At 42.3% G+C, this 24,180-nt stretch overlaps 1 protein-coding gene and 1 long non-coding RNA gene across 5 annotated transcripts in view; one reads left to right on the forward strand and one right to left on the reverse strand.

Annotated features, from left to right (window-relative positions):
* The first annotated feature begins 774 nt into the window (after positions 1–774).
* On the forward strand, positions 775–22,938 carry LOC140188173 (uncharacterized). Its single transcript, XR_011883230.1, has 3 exons — positions 775–947; positions 11,582–11,744; positions 21,880–22,938. It is a non-coding gene; the product is annotated as an uncharacterized lncRNA (long non-coding RNA).
* tnfaip8l1 (tumor necrosis factor, alpha-induced protein 8-like 1) overlaps positions 8,162–24,180 on the reverse strand; it is a 60,792-nt gene continuing 44,773 nt past the window's right edge. For all 4 annotated transcript variants that reach the window (XM_072244179.1, XM_072244177.1, XM_072244176.1 and 1 more), the window contains exon 2: positions 8,162–8,787. In XM_072244179.1, the coding sequence (XP_072100280.1) occupies positions 8,222–8,782 (561 nt within the window). In that variant the 5' untranslated portion in view covers positions 8,783–8,787 and the 3' untranslated portion in view covers positions 8,162–8,221. The remainder of the gene's footprint in view (positions 8,788–24,180) is intronic.

Genomic DNA, 24,180 nt, shown 5'->3' on the forward strand with positions numbered 1-24,180 from the left:
AAGCTGTGCTAACAGTTAGTTGTGCCTGAATTGGATCTGGGGGCGTTGGAAGCTTCGTTTTCACAATGCAGGGAGGAACAGATATTGTAGAGTACATTCCTATGTAAAAAGGCAACATCTTAAATTGCTTATTAATATAGGAAAAATGTTAAACTTATGACTTCACTACTGGGTTATGAAAGGGAAAGATCAGTAGCTGGTCCATCATTTGTCATAAATCTACAATGTGTATGTGTAAAATGCAGAAACTGGTTCTTAAGCCCATCGCACATTCCATTGTTTTGCCCATTTAAACCAATCCTATTTATTCATACCAGGTCTGTATTCTTCTGTAATTTGTCTATTTAAGTGCTTGTATAAGTCTCTTTTAAATGTCACAATTGTATCTGAACCCACTAGCGTCTGTGATGTATGATTCCAGAATTAAACCACTCTCTGTACAAAAAACAACTTTCTTCTCTAATCCCTGTTCAAACTTCCCACCTTGAACCTGTGCTCTCTTGTTTTTGATGCTTTGGTCAAACATTTTTGACGCCACAGCCAAGGGAGCTCATCGACGCCTCTACTTCCTCAGGAAACTACAGAAATATGGCACTTTCCTGTGGAGCCCAACCAAATTTTATCCACGCAGCTGAGAGAGGATTCTACCTGGATGCACAACAGCTTGGTGTGGTGATTGCTCTGCACGTCGCTGCAGGACACTGAGGAGAGTGTGGACACAGCCCAGAACATCACAAAAACAAACCTTTCTTCTTTGGACTCCCTGTACTTCTCATTGCCTCGGTAATGCAGCCAACATAATCAAAGACTCCACCCACCCTGTATATCTTCTCTTCTCTCAGTCTTCCCTCAGGCAGAAGATTCAAAAGCCTGAAAACTTGTACCCTCAGTCTCAAGGGAGGCTTCTATCCTGCTGTTATCCCTCTCTTGAGTGGACTTCTTGTATGGTAAGATGAACTCTTCACCTCATAATCCACCTCATTACGATCTTGCATCATATTGCTTACTTGCAATGCATTTTCTCTGCAGCTCTGACACTTTATTCTGCATTGTTATTGTTTTATCTTTTGCTACTTCAGAATCAGGTTTATTATCACCAGCATGTGACGTGAAATTTGTTAATTTAGCAGCAACAGTTCAATGCAATACATAATCTAGCAGAGAGAAAAAAATAATAAAATTAAAATAATAATAAATCAATTACTGTATACATATATTGAATAGATTAAAAAAACTTGCAAAAAGCAGAAAAACTGTATATTAAAAAAAAGAGAAGTAGTGTCCAAGGATTCAATGTCCATTTAGGAATCGGATGGCTCAGTGGAAGAAGCTGTTCCTGAATCGCTGAGTGTGTGCCTTTAGGCTTCTGTATCTCCTACCTGTTGGTAACAGTGAGAAAAGGGCATGGCCTGGGTGCTGGAGGTCCTTAATAAAGGATGCTGCCTTTCTGAGACACCGCTCCCTAAAGATGTCCTGGGTACTTTGTAGGCTAGTACCCAAGGTGGAGCCAACTAGATTTACAACCTTCTGCAGCTTCTTTCAGTCCTGTGCAGTAGCCCCCTCCATACCAGACAGTGATGCAGCCTGTCAGAGTGCTTTCCATAGTACATCTATAGAAGATTTTGAGTGTATTTGTTGACATGCCAAATCTCTTCAAAATCCTAATGAAGCATAGCTGTTGTCTTGCCTTCTTTATGACTACATCGATATGTTGGGACCAGGTTAGATCCTCAGAGATCTTGACACCCAGGAACTTGGAACTGCTCACTCTCTCCACTTCTGATCCTTCAATGCACAAAGACTTTGATCTGTCCGAACAGTAGGCAAGACAGCTTTTCACTCCATCCTGGTACACGTGACAGTAATAAACCAATTCCAACCAAAACTCTAGCATGGGAAAGAAGATTCTCGCCATCTTCTCTATCTCTCCTCTTACAGCTACTGCTATTTAGACCCCCATCAATTTACTTCACTCCAGGGCCAGTAAGCTCAGCCTTTCTCCAACTAAAGCCTTCACTCTGATAACTTCCATCATCAAATAGGCAAGCTAACATGGCTGGGCCAAGATAGTCAAGAGCACCTGATGAGAGATGAGCAATATAAACAGATGTGCAGTTCAAACCCATGACAGAGGAAACACTTCGATTTGTGGCCAGCAATAAATGTTTTACAAAGTTACATTCATAATATGACCCAGGGGCTAAGGTCTGTCAGGCATCATGGTAAAGACAATCCTGGATTTGTAATGGATATTGTATTTCAATCTTTTTTCCAAAAATGACATTACAAATCCCTTTTCAAAGACAAGAATTCTGACAGAAGAGCCACGTCTTATATTGCAGGATAAGGTTTAAAGTGGAAGAAAAGTAAAGAAAGTTGTTTTGCTAAGTTTGGCTTTAATAACCCGCGGGACTATAGGGAGAAAGACTTAGTGGTACAACTTGTAGAGTTGCTGCCTCAGAGAACCAGGTTCAATCCTAACTTTTATACATTTCCCTGTGACTATGAGAGTTTCCTCTTGGTGCTCTTTATAGGAATCTGTTAGTCTCATGAGACCATGGATTTGCGCCTTGGATGGTTTCCAGGGCACAGGCCTGGGCATGGTTGTATGGAAGACCGGCAGTTGCCCATGCTGCAAGTCTCCCCTCTCCACAGCACCGATGTTGTCCAAGGGAAGGGCATTAGGATCCATACAGCTTGGCACCAGTGTCGTCGCAGAGCAACGTGTGGTTAAGTGCCTTGCTGAAGGACACAACACACTGCCTCAGCCAAGGCTTGAACTAGCGACCTTCAGATTGCTAGACAAATGCCTTAACCACTTGGCCACGTGTCAACACTTGGTGCTCTAGTTTTCTCACATATCCCAAAGACATGCTGGTTAGTAGGTTAATTAGCCGCTACAAATTGTCTAATTTTAACTTTGTGCCTGACTACAATTAAATGAACCATCAGTTTCAGTGTATTAAACACCCTTTTCCTCATGGCTTGAACTAAACATGTTTAGGAGATCAAGGGATGGGGGAAATCTTGAATAAGGGGAGAAAACCTATCTGTTAGAACACTGGAAGAGAAATCAACGAAAGGCTTTTTTAAAAACACATATATATATATATATATAAAAAAATCAGGAACTCTTCCCCAGCTCCTCTCATCAAAAGCAGTGGGTGCTGGGATTAAATTGTAGTATTTAACATGTGTCTAATCAATCTTTGCCTTGTGTGAGAACATCACAAGATGAAAATCTATGGGAGGTAAATAGACTTTTAGGTTAAGTTCATCTTTAATCTAATTAAATAGTGAATGAAGCTGAGATGCTGAAAGTCATGCTTTCTGTTAGTGATTAAACCTTTTAAATCTTTACGAGATAAGTGCTAACGCTTTCTGTTGAAAAAAAAAATTATATTTGAGCTGTTATGTTGCTGAAAAAATGTACTGTTCAATTTTGCAGTCATATAATACCAAGTCTCTAATTATAGCTCTGCCTCAGTCTTCTCCTTTTAAGATGCTTCAGCTCTTTTGATAAATATTGGTCAACTGCCCTACTGGCTCCTTAAATGGCCAGTGCCTGGCTGTTTCCTATTATTACTGTGAGAACACTTGGGATGTTTAACTGTGAAAAAAGCCACATGATCTTATTGTGACCTCATTTAAATTTAGGAGATAAATTGCAAGGCCATAACACCCATCATGGAAACTGGCCCGAAGAAGAATTGAGGGGTCACATGGTGGTCCAAAGTAGATGTCGTCCCAGTGGAGTGGCAGACAAGAGTAGATTGTAGACCTCGGGCCTCTGCTTCTCCTCAGAGATCCACTTACTTACTAGTGGCCTTTCACTGTTACCAATGGAACAATACAATTCCTATCCAAAATAGCAAACTAAATTTCCATTAATGTCCCAGGATTTAGGATTAGGAGTTTGACCACACACCTTCAGAACAAAGTGGATCTGTGCTGCTAAAAATTGAGTTATTTCAGAGGAAAGCAACTTTGGATACAAACCTGGCTGCCTTCAAACCCATCAGAGAATCCCATTTTTCAGTGCAAATTTCATTCTCTCTCGTGCTTTTCCTCTTGTGCAAAATGCCACCAAATTCAACTGCAATGCGATTTTTTTGATCTGCAATTTATCATCATCTGATAAATTGCAGACCATGTTTTACTGAACTTATTACTCTCAGAAACGGCTCTATTTAATGGGCCAACTTTCAACCTTTTGTTCTTGTTCAGAATCGTGAGTTCCTCTGATCTGAAACTCAAGCTCTTGTTTGTTTGTCTGCCTTGCCCTCAGAAGTGAGGATCACAGTGACTCAAATTTGCAGCTATTTTGGAGACGCCTGCTACATCCTGGAGCTTATTTCTCAATGCTGCATGAATGAGACCCCTCCAACTCAATACCAAATGAGGGAACACCTTTCTTTCAGGAACCGTGCCCTTACAATAACTGGAAATCAGAACAGTGGGGTTTTCCTGTATTGCAGACTTCCCCAAGTGCAGTAATTGAGGGACCTTATCCATGGTTCTCTGACAACCTCTTGGTTCAAGACCTGTAGGGTCATCAATGATTCTTCACACCAGCAACTAGCCTTCTTGGGGCACTGTTCTTCACTAGCCTGCAGAAATCTCACTGAACTCCAGATGCAGACTTGCACCAGCCTCTCTAAGCACCCATTAACCTATTGGAAACATTCTCCTACAATGGCAAATGGTTGATTTTATAGCGGAGTGTCCCTTTCACACCTATTGTTTTGCATTGCAGTAACTGGAAAGTGGAACAGTGGAATAATCCAAAATGCGCTGCAGGAACCTGATCAGGAAAATAACTTAAAAGAATGTAGGGAAAATGTTGGAAAATCAACAACAGCAGTGAGAGTGGAGTGACCTCCACTTGCGCAATTAATTATAACTGAATCATGGATTGCAATGAGAGTACAACTGAGTGAGTCTGAAGCTTCATGTTGCTGAAGTAGTAATCATGTCCTGCTAACAGTACTAGACAAGGAAAGGCAGATGAAGCACTCTATAAAGAACTTGAGGCAGACCTGAGTATCTGGAGATACCTGAACAATTGCAATGAGACAGTGAAGAGTCCCAGAATGAGAGTAAATCACGTGTTCTCATTCACCTCCCTCTATTTATGGGACTGCCGGACAGATAAGCTGGGAATCACAACCCAACAGCCCCGTCTCAGATGACTCCATGCACTTTTCTGGACAGCTTTAATCTCTAACACAGATATTCCCTTTGTTTCTTAACTCTCTCTTCTCCTCTACAATTTAAAGCAAAATTGTTGTCTCACTTTTCCAATAACAGATAAAAGGCAACAACTGTGAAACATTACCTTTGTTTCACTCTCTCTAGACCCTACCTGATCTGCTAAGTATCTCCAGTATTCCCACAATTTTCCCCCTTCCAAATTTCCAATTAAAAAAAAAATTGCTTTTTGACATCCTCACAGTCCTTATTTAGTGCATAAGGAGAGATAGGGTCAAGCACAGTTCAATCCATTGCACTTGAGTGCAATTTACATTCCACATCTGGAATGACAATCACCACAGATTCTTTCTGCTGGCATTTCGGTTGACAATCATCCAGGTTCACGTCCGAGTCTCCAAGAACTTTTCCACTGGGGAAGGAGGCAGTTTGATCAGGACTTTTGAGGAAGATCATATGAAGTAGGCATCAAGAATATATCCACTCAGGTATCTTACTGGCTGATAAAGGTTATGATGCTTACTCTAGCTGATAAAGTTTGAATGAAACTCCTATGTTTGTAGCTCTGGGTATTTCCTCTGGAATTTTTGTGAATACAATGCTGCCATTTTTTTCCATTTCCTTCCAAAGTTATGCCACACCACCAAAGTTCTCAGTTTGTGTTATTCAGCATTTATTTTTTAAACCACAGATGTATTATAAAAATGTCTCAAAAGTCAGTTTCTTTCTTGAGCACATAGGATAAAATAATGCTTGTGTTTCCATATCAAGATAATTCTTCCCAATATTTGGAAGAACTGTACATAATTAAAATAGACATTAGTTATTGATTCAGTGGACCAAACTTTTGAAATGTAAGTGGTTGAAATCAGCCCTTTGTTGCCCCAGTCCCAGTGGATTGAGTTTCCTGAAGTACTCCTATTTCCAGCACGGTGCTGGAGGTAGTCTTTCAGACCATCCTTCCTCTGCTGTGATTTATCCACAGCCTGCCTTGTGTGGAATGGGCCTCCCTTTTGTTCTTGCTCTTCAGAAGAATGGCAATGGGTTATCCCAGCCATCATGTAGATGGCAAAGGGCACCTACTCAGTGAGAATGTCTATACTGGTTGCTGTTTTCCGTGTGTCCCGGAGGACTTCAAATGAAATCAGGTACTCAATGTGGAGGAATTACAGATACAGACCCGCAACTCACTCCATAATGCATTTCAGATTCCAAAGAGTTCTTTACAAGAATGCAATCAGGAAAGATAAAGGTTAAAATAATTCCAATTCAAAGGTGAAGCTTCTTTTGAATCGATATTACCCACAGCAATAATTTCAGTTGGATTCATAACACAGCCTGAGCAGCTATCACTCCCCCTGTAATAACCAATCATTTTTGATAATGCACTTTCAGCAACACACAAGGTCAGTGGCTCAATTCTGCTTCCTTACTTGGCAAAGGATTTGTGGTCTCATCCACTGCTAGCAGATCAGCAATATCCCCTGGGCTTAGATAGTGTGATTGTGACCTCTGCATTACCACTTGGCTGGTTTCAAGTGTGGAAAAGAAACCAAGAGTAGTGCTGAGAGGCTATTCAATTACGTGGCCATCACAGATTAGACTGAACCTGTCACAAATGATCCTCATGTGGCTTCTACATCTGGCCCACTGGCTGTGATCAGCAGTATGGTCTCTGGTTCATATTTATTCCTCTGGAGAGTCAGCAAGAACAAATCTGCCGCAGTTCAATAGAGCAGTAACTGGAAAAAACCTGTTAGGGTGTAGTTCCGTTTATTATCTCATGACCTAGTTATTTTCAGTGCCAGCAGCTAAAGTGTGGATGAGGGATTGATGGAATTTGCAATTTTTTAAAAAACATGACCAACAATACAAACAATTAAAGCACAGATGAAATAGAAATAAAGACTTAAAACCACATAGAAGATACTTCACATTAAGATAGATACCAGTCCTTTAGCTTGAAAGCCAATACAGTATAACACACTTCACAAAGACACACATTTTGGATTTAGAATAGCTCACAGTGTGGAAAGCAGATGGCAATCACACATAAACAGAACCAGAAACTTGGTGGTCTCAAATCCCAAGGAAATCCCACTGAGCCACTTAGAGCATTGCACTTCATCAAATATATATGGTATATAACCATTTGATATTACTGATAAAAAATAAAGCTGACAAGTCCATTTTGAGTTCAGCCCATTTTGTGGCTCCAGGCTAAATGTTCTAAATCAGTGTTTTTATAAGCTCAAGGCCAAGTCATTGCAGTTGTAGAATAATTCTAATGGTTTATGGTGGATTAAAGTTATTAATGGACTTGCTTTACATTCACTCTTCCTTCTCAAACCCACTCCTCCACCAAGTTTCCATCTTTCTTTCTCAAAGGCTGAAGACATCCCAATGTTCTATATCTCACTCAAACACAGAGGCAATGAGTGTATCTTGTGCTAATGGTTATAGGGGCAGCGTTGTTGAGTCTGAACTTGCCTTCACGACTTTTGCCTGGTGTCCCATGCTTCATATCCTGTCCTACCATAACCCAGATTAAACCCCTATTACCAGATACCCCAATGGCAAAGGTCAGCTGGGCTTTGAAGTTAGAATAGGAACCCTATACAATTTAGCAGACTCTCAGATGGGTGAATTAGATGGCAAGACTTATTCGGTGTTTGTGAAAAGTAGCCTCATTAATTATCTAGGAAAAGGCTTTGGATTCAATCTGGACGTTTCAAGGAACAATGTCCATACCTTTAAGTGAGTATTATTCTGTCACTAGGCTTGGGTGGACATGACTTACAGTACAATGTCTTGACATTAAGTGACTTCCCACAGTAAAATATTTCACCATTAAATCCTGGCAGATTAATCTACCAGAGGTGGGAAAGGCATCTCACCAAAACAATTTATTTCTGCCCCCCCCATTCCCACACCCCCCCTCCACCCTCCCTGCCAGCAAAGTCCTCTCTCTCTCAGTAAACCTACTCAGTCATTCTTGGAAATGCAGCAATCAAATGCTTTCGTCTTCCAACATTTTGTTAATCCCTTCACAAAGCTTCTGCACGTGTGTGCGGTAGGGCTCCGTGGGACCATACAATGTTGCTAGAAACTCACAGTCTGCAAAGTGGTTGAAGATGTGGTTGACACGCCCGTGGGACTTGGATGTCAGGTGCCGGTTGATGGCTTGGTGCAGCAACTCCCTGCACTCGTTCAAGATGCCTGCCAGAACCCGCCTGTCAAAGGTGAAGTCAATCTGGTAGAAACTGACGGCTGTCATGGCTAACTGGTGGACTTTCTTACGGAACTTCTCCACCAGCACCAACTCCTCTGCATTGAACTGGTTGTTCCTATAGAGAACCCCAAGTTTTATCACCACCTTGATCAGGTTTTTGATGACCTTCTGGGCTTCCTTCTTGTTTTTAGTATATTCCTTGGTCACTTGATAGAGTTCATCCAGGACGTCACTGCTCGTGTCATCGATGAAGATATTGGCCACGCTTTTGTTGGCCATTTTCCCCAGCAATTTCTTCTGTGCCTGCATAGCTAGGCTTTTGGTGTTGAAGACATCCATTGTCTCTGGAGAAAACAAAGAAAAACAATTTCACATTAGAGAACATCACCAAGCCCAGTTGCTCTTGAAAATATGCTGGTTATCATTTTGTGGATGCAATCACCTTTGAGATTCTTCTGTTAACGGTCACAATCATTGTTAACAACCACTCAAACATTACGAGTACAACAGTAAAGGTGGATCCTAAAGCACTTGGATACTGACCAGCAAGGATAATGACTAATTTGCTTTTTCTTGATTCCACCTCTGTACCACAGAGCAAATAAATGCTGTCCAAAATCTCTTGGTCTTTTTTTCAAAAGTTTTGAGACAATTGATTGTCTGCTTTGAGTTCTTGCTTTTATCAAGTGAGCCCAGGTAAGGAAAGTGGAAATAGAAGAACAAAACCAATTGTTGTACATTAAATTAATAGCAGGTTCTTCATCAGAGCATCGCAGTTACAAGCAGAATCGGAAGCATCTATGGAAAAAGAGTACAGTTGATGTTTCTGGCTGAGACCCTTCAGCAGGACTGGAGAGGGAAAAAAAGGTGAGGAGTAGAGTTAAAAGGTGGGGGAGGAGATGGAGAAGCACAAGGTGTAAGGTGAAATCAGGAGGGCAAGGGGTGAAGTAAAGAGCTGGGAAGTTGATCCAGCATTTTGTGTGTTGCTTGGATCTCCAGCATCTGCAGATTTTCTCTTGTTTGTGACAAGTAGAATTGGTATCAGTTACAGACTCAGCCGTTCTCCTCATGGACTGTTTCAATGCCAGAACTGTTAGATATGTTTCCACCAGTTCTTGAGTATGTTGCACAGATGGTGCACAGCACATACCAAAATAGTTTAACTTCAGAGGCCACTCCCAAACCCAGATGATTCGTGGCATGTATCTGATGTCTTCCGATGAAGCAGGGAATAACCCAGAGATTGAACACTACACTGAGAGTTACTGGGCAAGTGACTTGGTATTTGAGTGCACAGGCAAAAACCCTGCTGTTCCCTGTAGTTAATTGGCTGTGATTCAGAGATTGCACTTCACAGGACTACCTATCTGTATTGATAAAATGTCAGGAAATTACCTGGATCTATTGCAAAGATCACTAGTAACACAAAAGAGAAAAAAGTCTACTACAATGTGTTTTCCTAAAGTGCATGAGTTGGCTGGCGTAGTGGCAGCAGTGCTGGACTTCGGGGCGAGAGGTCCCGAGTTCCCTCGCATGCTCTCCAAAAATGCTGGGTTCAGAGCTGGTGATCTTTTAAAAATAAAACTCACCCGGCAGGAGGCAATGGCAAACCACTGCATGATTTCCCAATACATCAGAGCGGCGTGGAAGGAAATCGTCTGCTAACTGGAAATTCCAGATGCGACATACCGACGACGATGAAAATGCACCCCCAAATACAATTTCTACTCTACTTCTATGTCAACTTGCATTAAAGATTTAGGGTTTTCAAATCCAGTTGACCTTCTATGCACTTACCAATGTAGGAACAACATTTTCTTGTCCTTCTGGTGCCCAAAGCAACCTAATGTGGGATCTCTCAAAGTTCCACTGGGGAAAGTGTCAATAATTTGTATGGACCATTTAGTCCAAGGTTGCGCACCAGCAGATCTCAGCTGGGATAACAGTGGGTCCCGACAGGATAGCTCAGTAACTGGGTGATGGAGAGGGAACAGAGGGAAAACCCAATACCTGCTTCAGTTCAAAATTCACTAACAGGAAATATGAATTTTTCAGTCCAAAAAAAACAGTAACTGCTGGAAAACAAATAGAAGCAGCAAGTTAATATTTCAACAACTCGCTTTAACAGATGTACTGTTGTAAGTATCCTGACTTACATCATGGCCTAGTAGTGTCAAAAGTTAAGAGAAGGCAGGAGAATGGGGTTGACAGGGTTAATAAATTAGCCATGGTAGAATGGCAGAGCAGGCTTGATGGTCTGAATAGCATAATTCTGCTCTTTTGATCATGGTCTTATAGTACGGCAATTCAAATTTATATGACCATAAGAAACTACAGGGAGTAGTGGGACTAAGCCCAATGCACGACTGGTGCATCCCTCCTGCCATCGGAATTATCTACATCAGACTTTTTCCTCAAGAAGGCAGCAGCTATCCCCTCCATCTGGGCCATGCTATCTTTTTCTAGCCACCATCAAACAGGAATACAGAAGCCTGAAGTCCCATATCATCAGGTTCAAAAACAGTTACTGCTCTTCAATCTAGCAAACAACAGGAATTCTGCAGATGCTGGAAATTCAAGCAACACACATCAAAGTTGCTGGTGAACGCAGCAGGTCAGGCAGCATCTCTAGGAAGAGGTATAGTCGACGTTTCAGGCCGAGACCCTTCGTCAGGACAAAGAAGAGCTAGTAAGAGATTTGAAAGATACTAGCTCTTCCTTCAGTTAGTCCTGACGAAGAGTCTCGGCCTGAAATGTCGACTGTACCTCTTCCTAGAGATGCTGCCTGGCCTGCTGCGTTCACCAGCAACTTTGATGTGTATTGCTCTTCAATCTGTTCAGTTCTTGAACCAACCTGCACAACCTTACTCACTACCTCACGATAGCACTTTGCACCACAATGGACATTTTTTGTTCTGTTTTAGTTTGCTTTCTTGTACAACTTACGTTTAAGTTTTACTTCAATCGTGGAGTTTGCATCTCTGCTGCTATGCACCTGTGATGCTGCGGCAAGTTTAACATTGCACCTGTGCATATGTGTACTTGAGCATGTGACAATAGACTTTGAAACTATGTGTGTTAATAAAATGAAAGCACTTGTGTCTAATGCAGAAAATCATGGGTTTATCTCCCACTCAGAGACCTGTCACTCCAGTGCCAAGGTAGAGATGTGAATGCAGGTGATGCCGTGTCTTTCTTTCAGAGAACAGCTTCTCTGGGGTCCTGGCCAATATTGATCACCATGGCTTTGCTATTCAGGGGATCTGCGTGGCAAAGTCCTGCATACAGCTCCACATGCAAGGTAAACTGCTTCATTGGCTTTGCAGCAGTCATTCTTGGAAATGCAGCAACCAAATGCTTCCGTCTTCCAACATTTCGTTAATCCCTTCACAAAGCTTCTGCACGTGTGCGCGGTAGGGCTCCGTGAGACCATACAATGTTGCTAGGAACTCACAGTCTGCAAAGTGCACGATATTAATACAAGTCTGTGATTGTGTTCTTCCCTCTGCTACATTTGGGTAATTGCACTGAGTAATTGAACTCATATGTGCATCTTTTTTGGGTGAAAATTCCACTCAGCTCTTTTCTTCTCATTAGATAGCACTAGCAATATTTTTTTAAGCCTATTAGAACCACCAAGAACTTGACCCGGGCCTGGGCCCCTATCATGAAACATATCAGCATGTCTGAAGTTCCTCAGATGAAAGACAAGCGACAAATGCCACCATCCGGTGCAAGAAATCTACTTCTTTTTCTACTGACTGAAATGGAACGTCACAGCACACCCAGCCACCTGCATTTATAACTCAGCTAACTGATGAACAAACCTGGCATGGCAATATAGTGCAAAGGATCTCTATTGTTCAAAGTTCAAAATAAATTTACTAGTGAAGTACACATATGTTACTATATACTACCTTGAGATTCATTTTCTTGCAGGCATTTAAAGGGGAAAAAAGAAATACTATCTCCATTACAGTAGATTTGATTACTATGATTTGATTGTTATGAACACATAATGACTATAATCACAAGATTTGTGGCTCACTTGATCCCAAAAGAACCTTCTGGATCAAAACATCTCCAGATCCAACCTCACTTAATTAAGCACTAAAATTACAGGCAGCATACACTGTGTATTAAAAGCGAACTCCAATTTCAGCAAAAGTGTGAAGGCAGGACCATGATGTAATGTAGTGCAATGAACATCTTCATTCCATGGCACATCACTCTCAGCAACTTGTTAACAATCTGTCCTCACCCAGTATTAAATGATTTCAACATTCACTGTTTGCTACTCCTCAAAATCAAGGGAAAGGATTTAAAATCACCAATGATACATCATTGAGCATCTGCACACCTGAATACCTCCTTGGTTTATTGATATTTATTCTGCATTTTATGCTCACACTTCTGTAGAACAGGAATTTTTGCAGGTAAAGCAGGATGCCAGAGAGCACATCACAACTCTGCTCACCGCTCAATCTAGCAATTCCAAAATAAGCCCAGTCCTGAACTCCGCATGTAAGTTGACAGCTGCACTTAACAATTCTTCTCTACCCTTCTACTTCAACTTTTCTGAACTTTGCCTTAATTTGAATGTTTCTCTATTATAACTATCAATACATTCTTTGGCTACCTTGATGCCTTGCCAAGAACTTGCTGACAATTGCAAATCAATTCCTGGGCTTAGTTCAGCAGTTACAAGAACAGTTCTGATTAAAAGACGTGAGCATTTAAATCAGTTTTTTTGCAACATGGATACTCACTGATCTGATGCTTGTCTTCAGGATTTTGTTTCAAAGTATTCATTGACAGCATTGCCAATGAGTTGGAAGCCATATGGAACATTTGACTTACAGCAAACTTGATTGTACATTAAACAAAGTCAATTTACTCAGTAAACATTTTGAGAGCAGAAGAGGTAGAAACAAGCGGAGCATCGCCCAGTAAAATCAGGATAAATTCTCGGAAAATGTAATAGATGGAGGTTAGCCTAAGTTATAAACTATGTGCATTAACTCCTTTTCACCTAGTGCAGGCATCAGGTGATCAAAGGGAATTACCTAGTTATCTCCAGACCATCTATTGTCACTTTATGTAGCCAGTTTCTTAGATTTTGAGCACCTGATATTCTTTGGACTTTCATAATAAAACATACTAGTGTCCAAAATTTAATAATTAATTGCCCCATGATTGGATCTTTCCCCTACATCTCTTCCTTTGCCCCCTTACAGCCCCAACCTCTTCCAAGCTAATTATTTCTAATATCTGTAATGACTTTTTATAGAGATCACTGATTGCCTTGCAGGTTTTAGTTGTTATTCACTGAATATATGCAAAGTGTTGTCAAAGATGTTAATGGGATTCTAGGCTCAAAGAACAAAAAATAAGTGGAAATGTTGGTTAGGCTTGATCTGGAATCTGGGGGGTGCCTTAGGAATAACTTTCTGGCTTTGGGACAGTCCTGGAAAGGATCACTCATATGTTCCTTGCTACACTGGGAAAATACCTTTCTCGTGTCCAGGTAACATGACCAGGAACTTTAAAGTAGTGAAAGGACCTGTAGAGTAGTTAGAAAATAATACTAATTTGCAGAGGACGAATACAGACAAATGCATCACTTAACGTAAACTATTTTAAAGCAAGTACAGGGAAAAAGTCAAAGGATTACATCAAGAGTAGTCTGTCTGTTTAAAAAGGAAATAGTAGCCTGGAAAGTAAAGTTATTTCGGGATAGAGAATGCTAGGAAATTGGGATTGGAAAGTAATAGTGCTGCCTTATTGGTGGATCAGACTGAAGGGCAGGAGGGGCCAGTTCCCTGAAGTGGGTTGTCAAGGTGTCGCAGGGGGATGAGAAAAGAAGATGTGATGCTAAGAATAACTTGTAGTACGGCCAAGCGTGAGTAAGAAATTACAGTAGCTAGTGAAGAATGTAGTTCAGTGGCTTTTGCAATTTTCTGGTGGAAAAATAATCACTGTGGAAATGTGATAGTCAGCTCAGACCCACACTTCAAACCGAAAATGCCCCAAGCCCATGCATTCTTATTTTGGTCATCCTTCTCCAGCCCCAATAAAAGGTATTTAGAACTTTTTAAATCAACTCCTCTGCAGTTTGGGAGAATACATAGAACAATGTAGCACAGGAAGATGCCCTTCAGCCTTAAACATCTGCACTGAACCCAATGCTGAATTAAACTAAATCTTCTCTGCCTGTACATGATCCACATCAGCATCCCACCCTGGGTTCCTACATATTCATGTGTCTATCAAATAGCCTCTTAAACACCACTATTCCATTTCAGGCATCTATTATATGTTCCTAATGGTGGGCAACTCAAAGACTCAGCCCGGAGGATCTATTTATACTGACAGGAGAAGGGGCAAAGGTGGGCTACTGGTGCCTTAGAACCAGTTGTTTTGGGCAGATGGGGCTCATCAGTCATGGTTGGCAGCTCATCTAGGAGAAGGAAATCTCGGATCTCAAAGCTCCGCTGCCTTGCAGCCGTACCCACTCGGGGTAAAGATCCAGAGCTGAAGTCTGTAAGGCAGTCCACCGTTGAGTTCAATACTGACTGGCAACTCCTGCGATGCTGCTGATGCCAAACTGTATCGACTTCTGCCGTTCCTTTGGGTTCATCAGAAGCGGGGAGAGAGGAAGCTTGCTGCATGGGCCACAGCTTGTTCTCCGTATTGTATTGCCCTGGTTTGCGTATCTACACAGCTATAGGACACAACATCCATGGTCGACCCTCAGTCAGGCCTCAGTTAGTATCAATATCATTTATATACTGTATATCACAAACAGTGCTTTTACATCATTAATTCACATATTTGGGGAAGTTTATCCAAAGCCAAGTTCCAGTGTTGGGATACTTGGGTTTCTGACCTATCTGCACTACTGCAAACCTCTTAGAATGCCTAACAAATTGAGGGAAAGCCTTCAGCCCAACAAGCTGCCAAATGGCATCTATTGGGGACTTATCATGAAGATGGCGCTGTTGGGACACAGTGACGCTTTGCTGCCTATAAACAAATCTACTAACTACTCCATTCATCACACTTTTTCTGGACAATGATCAGTACAATCAATAGCCTGCAACTTCCCTATCAGAAACGTGCTTCTGAACTGCCTGTACCAGCTGGCATGGTTTGCGATGTTCTGGGTGATTTGGTGAGCTGGAGGCTTGAAGGCGTAGCGTGATTGCAGCGAGGCGGCGGTTACGGGCAGAATCGCGGCAGCGTGGCCTGGGCCCCAGGAGCGAGGAACGAGCCGATGTTTGGCCAATTAAAGCGCAGTGCCAGATTTAAAAGCTCAGGTGTCAAGCCCAGGCCGATGTTCAGTTTGTGGTTTTGTGAGAATTACTTTTCTCTGTGCTGAACTGAGGCTGTGGACTGCAACTAACGGCTCCTGGACTGGCTGCTGTGAAGCATTGGCTTCGTGACTGTGGAGTCACTTTCATGAAATTTAGTTCTGAGTGTCATTTGTTTACATTTTATTGTTTGCACTATTTCTTCTTTTATTTGCACATCGGGTGTTTGATGGTCTTTTTCAAAATAGGTTTTATTGGATTAGTTCGTTTTTGTAGTTGCCTGCAAGATGACTAATTTCAGGGTGGGGTCCAACGGTATTCCACCACCAAGCACATCTTTTCCTCCCCGCCAACTTTCTGCAGGGATCACTCCCTATGCAACTCCCTTGTCCATTTGTTCCTCCCCATTGATCTCCCTCTTGGAACTTATCCTTGCAAGCAGAACAAGTGCACACCTCCTTCCTCACTACCATTCAAGGCCCCAAACAGCCCTTCCAGGCGAGCTGACACTTCACCTGTGAGTCTGTTGGGGTCATACATTGTGTCTGGTGCGTCCTCCTCTATATTGGTGAGACCCAATGTGGACTGGGAGACCACTTCACTGAGCACCTACGCTCCATCCGCCAGAAAAAGAGGGATCTCCCAGTGGCCACCCATTTTAATTCCACTTCCCATTCCCATTCCGACATGTCAGTCCATGGTCTCCTCAACTGCCACAATGAGGCCACAGTCTGGTTGGAGGAGCAAGACCTTATGTTCCATCTGGAACATAGGCTGGCGTGAACGTCAATTTCTTGAACTTCTGGTAATGGCACCCCCCTCCCTCACCATTCCTATTTCCCTCACTCATCTTCTCTCCTCACTCGCCCATCACCTCCCTCAGGTGCTCCTCCCCATTCCCTTTCTTCCACGGCATTCTGTCCTCTCCTGTCAGATTCCCCTTTCTCCAGCCCTTCTCTCTTTCACCAATCGACTTTACAGCTCTTTTCCCTCCTCCTGGATTCGCCCATCACCTACTAACTTGTATTTCTTCCTCCCCTCCCCCCATCTTCTTACTCTGACCTCTTCTTTTTTCTTCAGTTCTGAAGAAGGATCTCAGCACAAAACATCGACTGTTTAAGTAAGGGCATCTGTTAGTCTTGCGAGACCATGGATCTGCGCCTGGAAAGTCTTCACCCTCCAGGGCGCAGGCCAGGGCAAGGTTGTATGGAAGACCAGCAGTTGCCCATGCTGGAAGTCTCCCCTCTCCACAACACTAATGTTGTCCAGGGGAAGGGCATTAGGACCCATACAGCTTGGCACCAGTGTCGTCACAGAGCAATGTGCTCAAGGACACAACACGTTCCCTCGGCTGGGGCTTGAACTCACAACCTTCAGGTAGCTAGTCCAATGCCTTAACCACTTGGCCACGTGCTCACTGCTGTTTACTCCTTTCCATAGATATTGCCCAGCCTGCTGAGTTCCTCCAGCATTTTGTGTGTGTTGCTTGAATTTCAAGGTGGTATACAGTATTCATAATTAGATAATAAATGTACTTTGAACTTCGTAATTCATAAGTCAAGTACCTGATTATCTCTAATCAAGCAAAATTCAAGAAGGAAATGGGAGTTGTGTACAGTGTAGTCATCATCAAACTGAAAGGCAGCAGAGGACTGAGAGGCTAAAGGACTCACTCCTGTTCCCAGTGTAACAGAGGCTTAGATTTTGCCGGCAAATGCCTGCAGATTTGCATCTACTCAGAATTCCGAGTCATTCCAAGCCTCTTGACCCTTTCTGCCCAGTACGTCTACAGAACCATGAAGCACAACTAGTCAATGGTGCCCCCAAGCTAGTCCTTCTTATCCCCAATTCCTTCCAAATCTTTAAACCTACCTAAATGTCTTTCAGATGTAATTGTACCTGCCCCCCGGCTGCTCTTTGTGCACATGCATGCCCTCTGTATGAAGAATTTGTCCTTCAGGTCCCTTATAAATCCTTCACCACTCATCGTAAACCTATGCCCTCTAGCTTTTAGTCCCCTACCGGGGAAAAAAAGACTGTGTGTGTTCAACCTAACTATGCCCCTCATGATTTTATAAAGGCACTGAGCATTGACTACCCATCCATACCAATTCACTTGGTCTGTAACCAACTGTGCCCTGGCGATTCTAGTGCTCCTTCTGATGCTTTTAAAATGCATTGAGAGAGAAATGTCTCGGCAGTCATGATTGAACCATCCTGTGGATGAGAGTATTCTTCCTGAGAACTGCTGCTCACTCCTCACCTTCAGCATATGACATCCGGTTTTAGACAACTCTGTCATGAGGAGAAAACATTTGGTTGATTGGTTCTGCAATAATAACCTCATGCTCAATAGCTACAAAACAAAGGAGTTAATTGTTAACTTCAGGTAGTAGATATCAATAGATCGCATGCCAGTTCTCATTGGTGGGTCAGAAATGAAGATAATTAGCAGCTTCAAATTTCTGGGTGTTAACGTCTTAGATTATCTATCCTGGCCCCAGCACATAAATGCAATCAGGAAAAAGTCAAGCCCAGGTCTATATTTTCTTATAGCTTAAGGTGATTTGGCACGTCACCAAATACACTAACAAATTTCTACAGATGCTCTGTTGAAAGTACCCTGACTAGACACATTATGGTTCAGTTCGGCAATTCCAATACACAAGAGGCAGAAGAAAGCTAAGCACCCCGCCACCGCCTCCCCCATCATTGACAGCATCTATAGCAGGTTCCGCTTGCAGAAGATGGCATCTATTATTAAGGATCCCCACCATCCAGGTCATGCAGTCTCGCTCTTAGCATCAGGCCGAGGTACGGAAGTCTGAAATTCTACAGCACCAGGTTCAGGAACAGCTATATCATTAGGGTCTTCAACTAACCTGCAAAACCCTAAATGCACTTCAGCAGTGGAAGATTACAGACCACTTCCTGCACTACCATGGACACGTCTCTCATTGCACCTTGATCTGCCCTTATGTCTTGTTTTTACACTCTTTTTTACCCTCTTTCTTCACTGCCTTATGTACAATTTATACACCATTGTGATGTGATACTGCAGCAGGCATGTTTCTCCATTGTGCATATTCCGTTCCGTACTGGCGCACATAACAAACTTGACTTAGAAATGTTTCATACAACCTACACTTCTTAATTTTGTAATCCAAAGCTGGCTGAAGTTCAGACCCGTCACTGGACTGTTGAGTACCTTCACTATCATGTGACTATAGGGTGTCCGAGCATAAAGGTTAGAATAAGACTGAAATAATTTAAAACAATAAAATTGCAGGTACTGGAAATATGAAACCAAAATCAAAACCTCACACTCTGCAGGTCAGACAGCTTTGTTTCAGTTTGAAGACCGTTTGTCAGGACTGGGAAAAAAATAAGATGAAGTGTTTCATTAAATAATTTTGTGGCTGTTTTAATGTTATTATTTTCATCAAATCTTAAATGCTGCTTTTAAAATATCTATTCAAACATATTGATTGTGTACCTTTGTTCTTCTTAACTGTTTCCAAATGTTAAAAAATTTTGGCAGCTTTGACACGGGGCAGTACTGGGAGCAGGACTTTCCTGAAAGTGAAGGGTTTACTGGGGGGTTTCCTATGCAGGCTTTGCGCAGACCCATTATGCAGACATTCCACCTCTCCCGGAACTTCCGGGAGTCTCCCGCATATTAATTGTGGCTCCCTGATGCCTGCAAATTATATACAATATCACGGAAATCAATTTTTTTGAGAGCGAGCGAGAGAAAACAAGAGAGAGCACAAGAGTGACCACGAGAGAGAGCGAGCGAGAGAGAGCGAGTGAGAGAGAGCGAGAAAGCGAGAGAGCGAGCGAGCGAGAGGAGAGCGCTTGAGAGCACACGAGCGACCACGAGAGAGAGAGAGAGCGCACCATGGCAGAGTGTTCCAAAAAAAAATAAAATGTACGTCACCCCAGACTACACTAAAGTGTACCGCTGCCTAATAGGGGTTAAAATACTGACAGTGTTGCTCGCTGCACTGTTTGCAACAGTGACTTTTCTATTGCCCATGGTGGGTTAAGACTGTGAAAGACATGTTGAGGTAAGTTTAACAGGTGTCATTCGATCATTAGCATAGCTAATGTTATTTAAACTAGCTGGCCAGCTGCTAAGGAGCTACTCTATTGCAGATATCCCACCTCTCCCGGAAGTCTCCCGCAAATTGATGGTGCTACCTCCCTGAAATGAGTTTTTGCAGGGTGGGATGTCTGCATCATGGCATCTCACTCCAGACCTCCAGGATGGTCTTAGCAGTAGGACTGGCCTTGTAGATCCAGAGCAGGGAGGTTCGAAGCAGTGAGTGTTGGGTCTGAATCTGTACCTTCAAGGTACAGGCCATTCACTTTACTGCATGCAGGTCACTAAAGAGGAGATGCAAATATGTGGTAGTACATATGCAATACTGTACAAAAGTCTTGGTACGTATTATAGTTAGGATGCCCAAGACTGGGCACCTTCATTCAACAGACCATTCACCTTGTAAATCTGGCAGGAGCAAAGGATATTGGGAATGGTGAGGGTGGATGGAGAGTGGGACAGATGCCAGAGAAGGAGTGCCAGGGGTGGGGTTGGCACAGGTGCAGACATACCCAGCCCTGAGACACCAGGCAAGGTCATTTGATTCCAAACAATTGGTTTATTGATCATTATAGAATGTCTCTCTGATGCTTCACGCTCCCTCCCCTCTTCCCAATCACGATGCCCTTCTCCCACAATAGCGACACATATCTGAATCACTCACAGATGTCATGAATTTTTTTTTTTGCAGCAGTACAGTGCAATACATAAAATTACTACAGTACTGTGCCAAAGTCTTAGGCACCCTAGCTATCTGTATGTGTGTCTCAGACTCCTGCACAGTACTGTAATTCAGGTGCAGGAGTAGGCAGTTCAGCCCCATGAGTATGCTCCACACCTCAGTAAAGTCACGGCTGATCCAAGTGTGATATAACTCCAATTTCCATCAACCTATTCATCTACCTCTGTTTTAAAAATATTCACTGGGGAAGGGAATCCACCTTCTGCAAAGACCGCAGACCCTCCTAAGAGGGAAAAAAATGTTCACCCTCATATTAAAAAAAAATACAAGTGACTGCCTACTTTTAGACTCTTCTGCAAGAGAAACCCACCCTTCCACATCCAAGACCCTATCAACGAGCAGATTTGTATTGTGTTTCCACTATTCCAGTCAAACAGTAAGCCACTTCATCGCATTCTCACTAGATACACTTCTGTATTTTTAACATTCGATGAGCTAATGGGGGAGGCAATTTTAAGTATAATTCCCATCACCAAATGTTTTTAAGTTCAACATTGCTTGGTGAAGCACTATTCTAGTGTTATTGTCACTCTCTAATGACATTCTGTCAGTCAATCTGGGTTCCATCTTCCTTAAACTACTAATAGCAGACCGCCCTTTCCTGGTTGGGAAATCTGAGAATAACTTTACTTTCCACTGGGCAAATTATCTGAGTGTACAGTGGTTGTCATGGACATGAGTGAATCACAAGCAGTATGCTCTTCAAGAGGCTACAGCTGAGAACAATCTCACTAACTATGGCACAAGCGTTATTGTTAAAATTAGGAAAGTATCTTTACAACTAAAACATGTAGTTGTGGAACTTCATTGAAACATTAGTTCCTGAGGGATCTTGCCAGGGCGGATGCTTCCTCCTGTGAGAAATCTAGAAATAGATCACTGTTTAAAATTAGAAGGTCATCCACTTAAATCAGATGAGACATCTTTCTTCTGTCAATGCACCGAGTTTCTTTGGAACTCAGTTCCTTCGGGGATGGTGGAACCAAATCTTTGAATTCTTTTCTTTATGACAGAGAGATGGATATTAGATAGGAAAGGGGATGAAAAGTTACCCCAGCTAAATAAGAGTTTTGGTTACAATCAGATCAGATTAGTAAATGGAGGAGCAGGCTTGAGGTGATGAGTGACCTAATTCACAAGTTTACAAAAGTAATCATTGATTCTGGGAGAGAAGTGCTTTCTTACAAACATAACTTCATCCTCAAAACTAATAACTTGCAAGACTTAGACCTCAAACCTCCTTCTGCAACTAAATCCTTGATTTCCTCACTTGCAGACTCTAGTCGGTTTGGATTGGAACAACATCTCCTCTACATTCTTCATTGGTACAGATACACCACAAGGCTGTGTACTTAGCCCCCTGCTCTATTCATTTTATATTTATGACCGTCAGGGAAAGCACAGGTCCGATGCCATAATCAAGTTTGCTGACCGCACTACTGTCACTGGCCAAATCAAATCAACATATAGGAGAGAGATTGGAAATCTGGCTGAATGGCGCCACAACAACAGCCTCTCACTCAATGTCAGCAAGACCAAGGAGATGATTATTGACTACAGGAGGAAGAAATCCAGCGTCCAAGAGCCAGTGCTCATTGGGGATCGGAGGAGAGTCAGTAACTTTAAATACCTGGGTGTTAACACATTAGAGCATTTGTCCAGGGACCAGCACATTAACGTCATTTCAAAAAAGGCACAGCAGTGTCTCTTTTTGAGAAGTTTGCACAGGATATAGCATGTCGTCCAAAACTCTGACAAACTTCTATTGATGCGTAGTGGAGAGTATCCTGACTGGTTGCATCACAGCCTAGTATGGACATAAGAAAACCCAAGGACAGGAAAGCCTACCAAAAAAAAAACTGGTGGCTACAGCCCAGTCTGATACAGGAAAAGCCCTCTCCACCACAGAATACATCTAAAAGGAGCCCTGCCACAGGAAAGCTGCAACCATCACCAAGGAGTCCACCATCCAGGCCAGGCACTCTTTTCACTGCTGCCATTGGGAAAGAAGTACAGGGGCTTATGGACTCACTTCCAAGGACTCGATAACTCATGATCTCAGTATTATTTATTTACTTGTTTGTTTATTATTATTGCTTGCTTCTTTTTTGCGTTTGCACAGTTACACATTTGTTGCTTCTCAGTCATTGTTTCCGTGTAGTTTCTCATTGACTCTATTGCACGATTTTGCTCTGCTGTGAATGCCTGCGAATTGGATGGTGACATATACACACTTTGAAAATAAACTTACTTTGAACTTCAGAGTGAATGTAGACTAAATCCAGAGACAAGGTACCCTGTTATGAGGAATTCTCATTCTCTTTTTAAAATCATTACTGCATTTGGTGTTTCGTTTACACCGCTTTGTTTTAGAATAAACAGTGTACTGTCAATAAACCTTTGATTGTAAATGTCCCGTGAAACAACATCTAACTACCGGAGGTAATATCTGCTTACTGGCGCCGAGGGATCATAAGCTGGTAAAAGTAAGCAGCCAGTTGAATTAATCTGCCGCACCTTCGTGTTGGTGCTAGGACTGCTGAAACACTGCACCAGCCTGAGGAACGCTGGACTCTAAGCTTGCAACAACAGCTCAGTGGGGAACAGGAAGCAACATGTCCCGCACATTCTTTCCTGCCTGTAATGCAACACTCCACATTGTGTCTCTACTTTGCCACTTCATACACCTTAGCTTGGTTGGGAATAGCATCACTTCTGGGGTCAGCAGGACAAGGCCTGCAGAAGGCATATACCAATATTTGTAGCTTAATGTAATACTAAACATCTACTAGGCAACTCAAGATGTCATTTAAACAAGGATTTGAACACTGCACTGGTCTCCCTGATCAAACTAAAGTCTAAGGTGTCACTGGATATGGAGCATGTGGTTCTTTTGACTAACGTTCCACTACCAAACAACATCATTCACCATTGCCCGTCTCAGGAATTTACCAGTGTAGGATTATAATTACATTCATCTAATAAGATACTGCACCTCTCACAATAATTCAATCTATTAAGCATTTTTGGACTGTATGTTTATCAGAGGCATTCTATAAACAGCCCATAGACAAGAGGCAATGTTTTGTGGTTGACATTCTTTGTATTTTAACACAATCTATATCCTTATAACTGCTATCTTGATATTGTGCAACACAGATGCAAGTAATTAAACAGAATTGTTGTTGCAAATGGTTCACTTTGAAATGAAAGGTTAAAAACATTTCTGGACAACCCCTTTGAAAACTGACAGCTCTGCAAAATCTGCTGTCCAGCAGAGCTCAGTTGAAAGTGAAATTTTATATCTAAAGTCAAGTTTTATTGAACTTCCTCCTCTCTCTTTTGCAGGAGTGCCTTTTTAGTGGCACTGTGACCAGAACTGTACACTACGGTTCAAACTCTGGCCACTGCATCCTGGTTGCCTGGTTCGACCACCGTGCAGGAAGTTATGGAGTGTAGAGCATGAGGAGGGAAGGTGGGAAGAGGGGCGGAGAATCTAACCTGAAGCAGGCCAGGTAGCGAAAGAACAAAAGAAAACCATAACCTTTCATCAGTTTCTAGGGAAGTTTGATCAACT

Source organism: Mobula birostris, chromosome 26 (genome assembly GCF_030028105.1).
Source record: "Mobula birostris isolate sMobBir1 chromosome 26, sMobBir1.hap1, whole genome shotgun sequence".
In the NCBI taxonomy this organism is placed as follows: Eukaryota; Metazoa; Chordata; class Chondrichthyes; order Myliobatiformes; family Myliobatidae; genus Mobula; species Mobula birostris.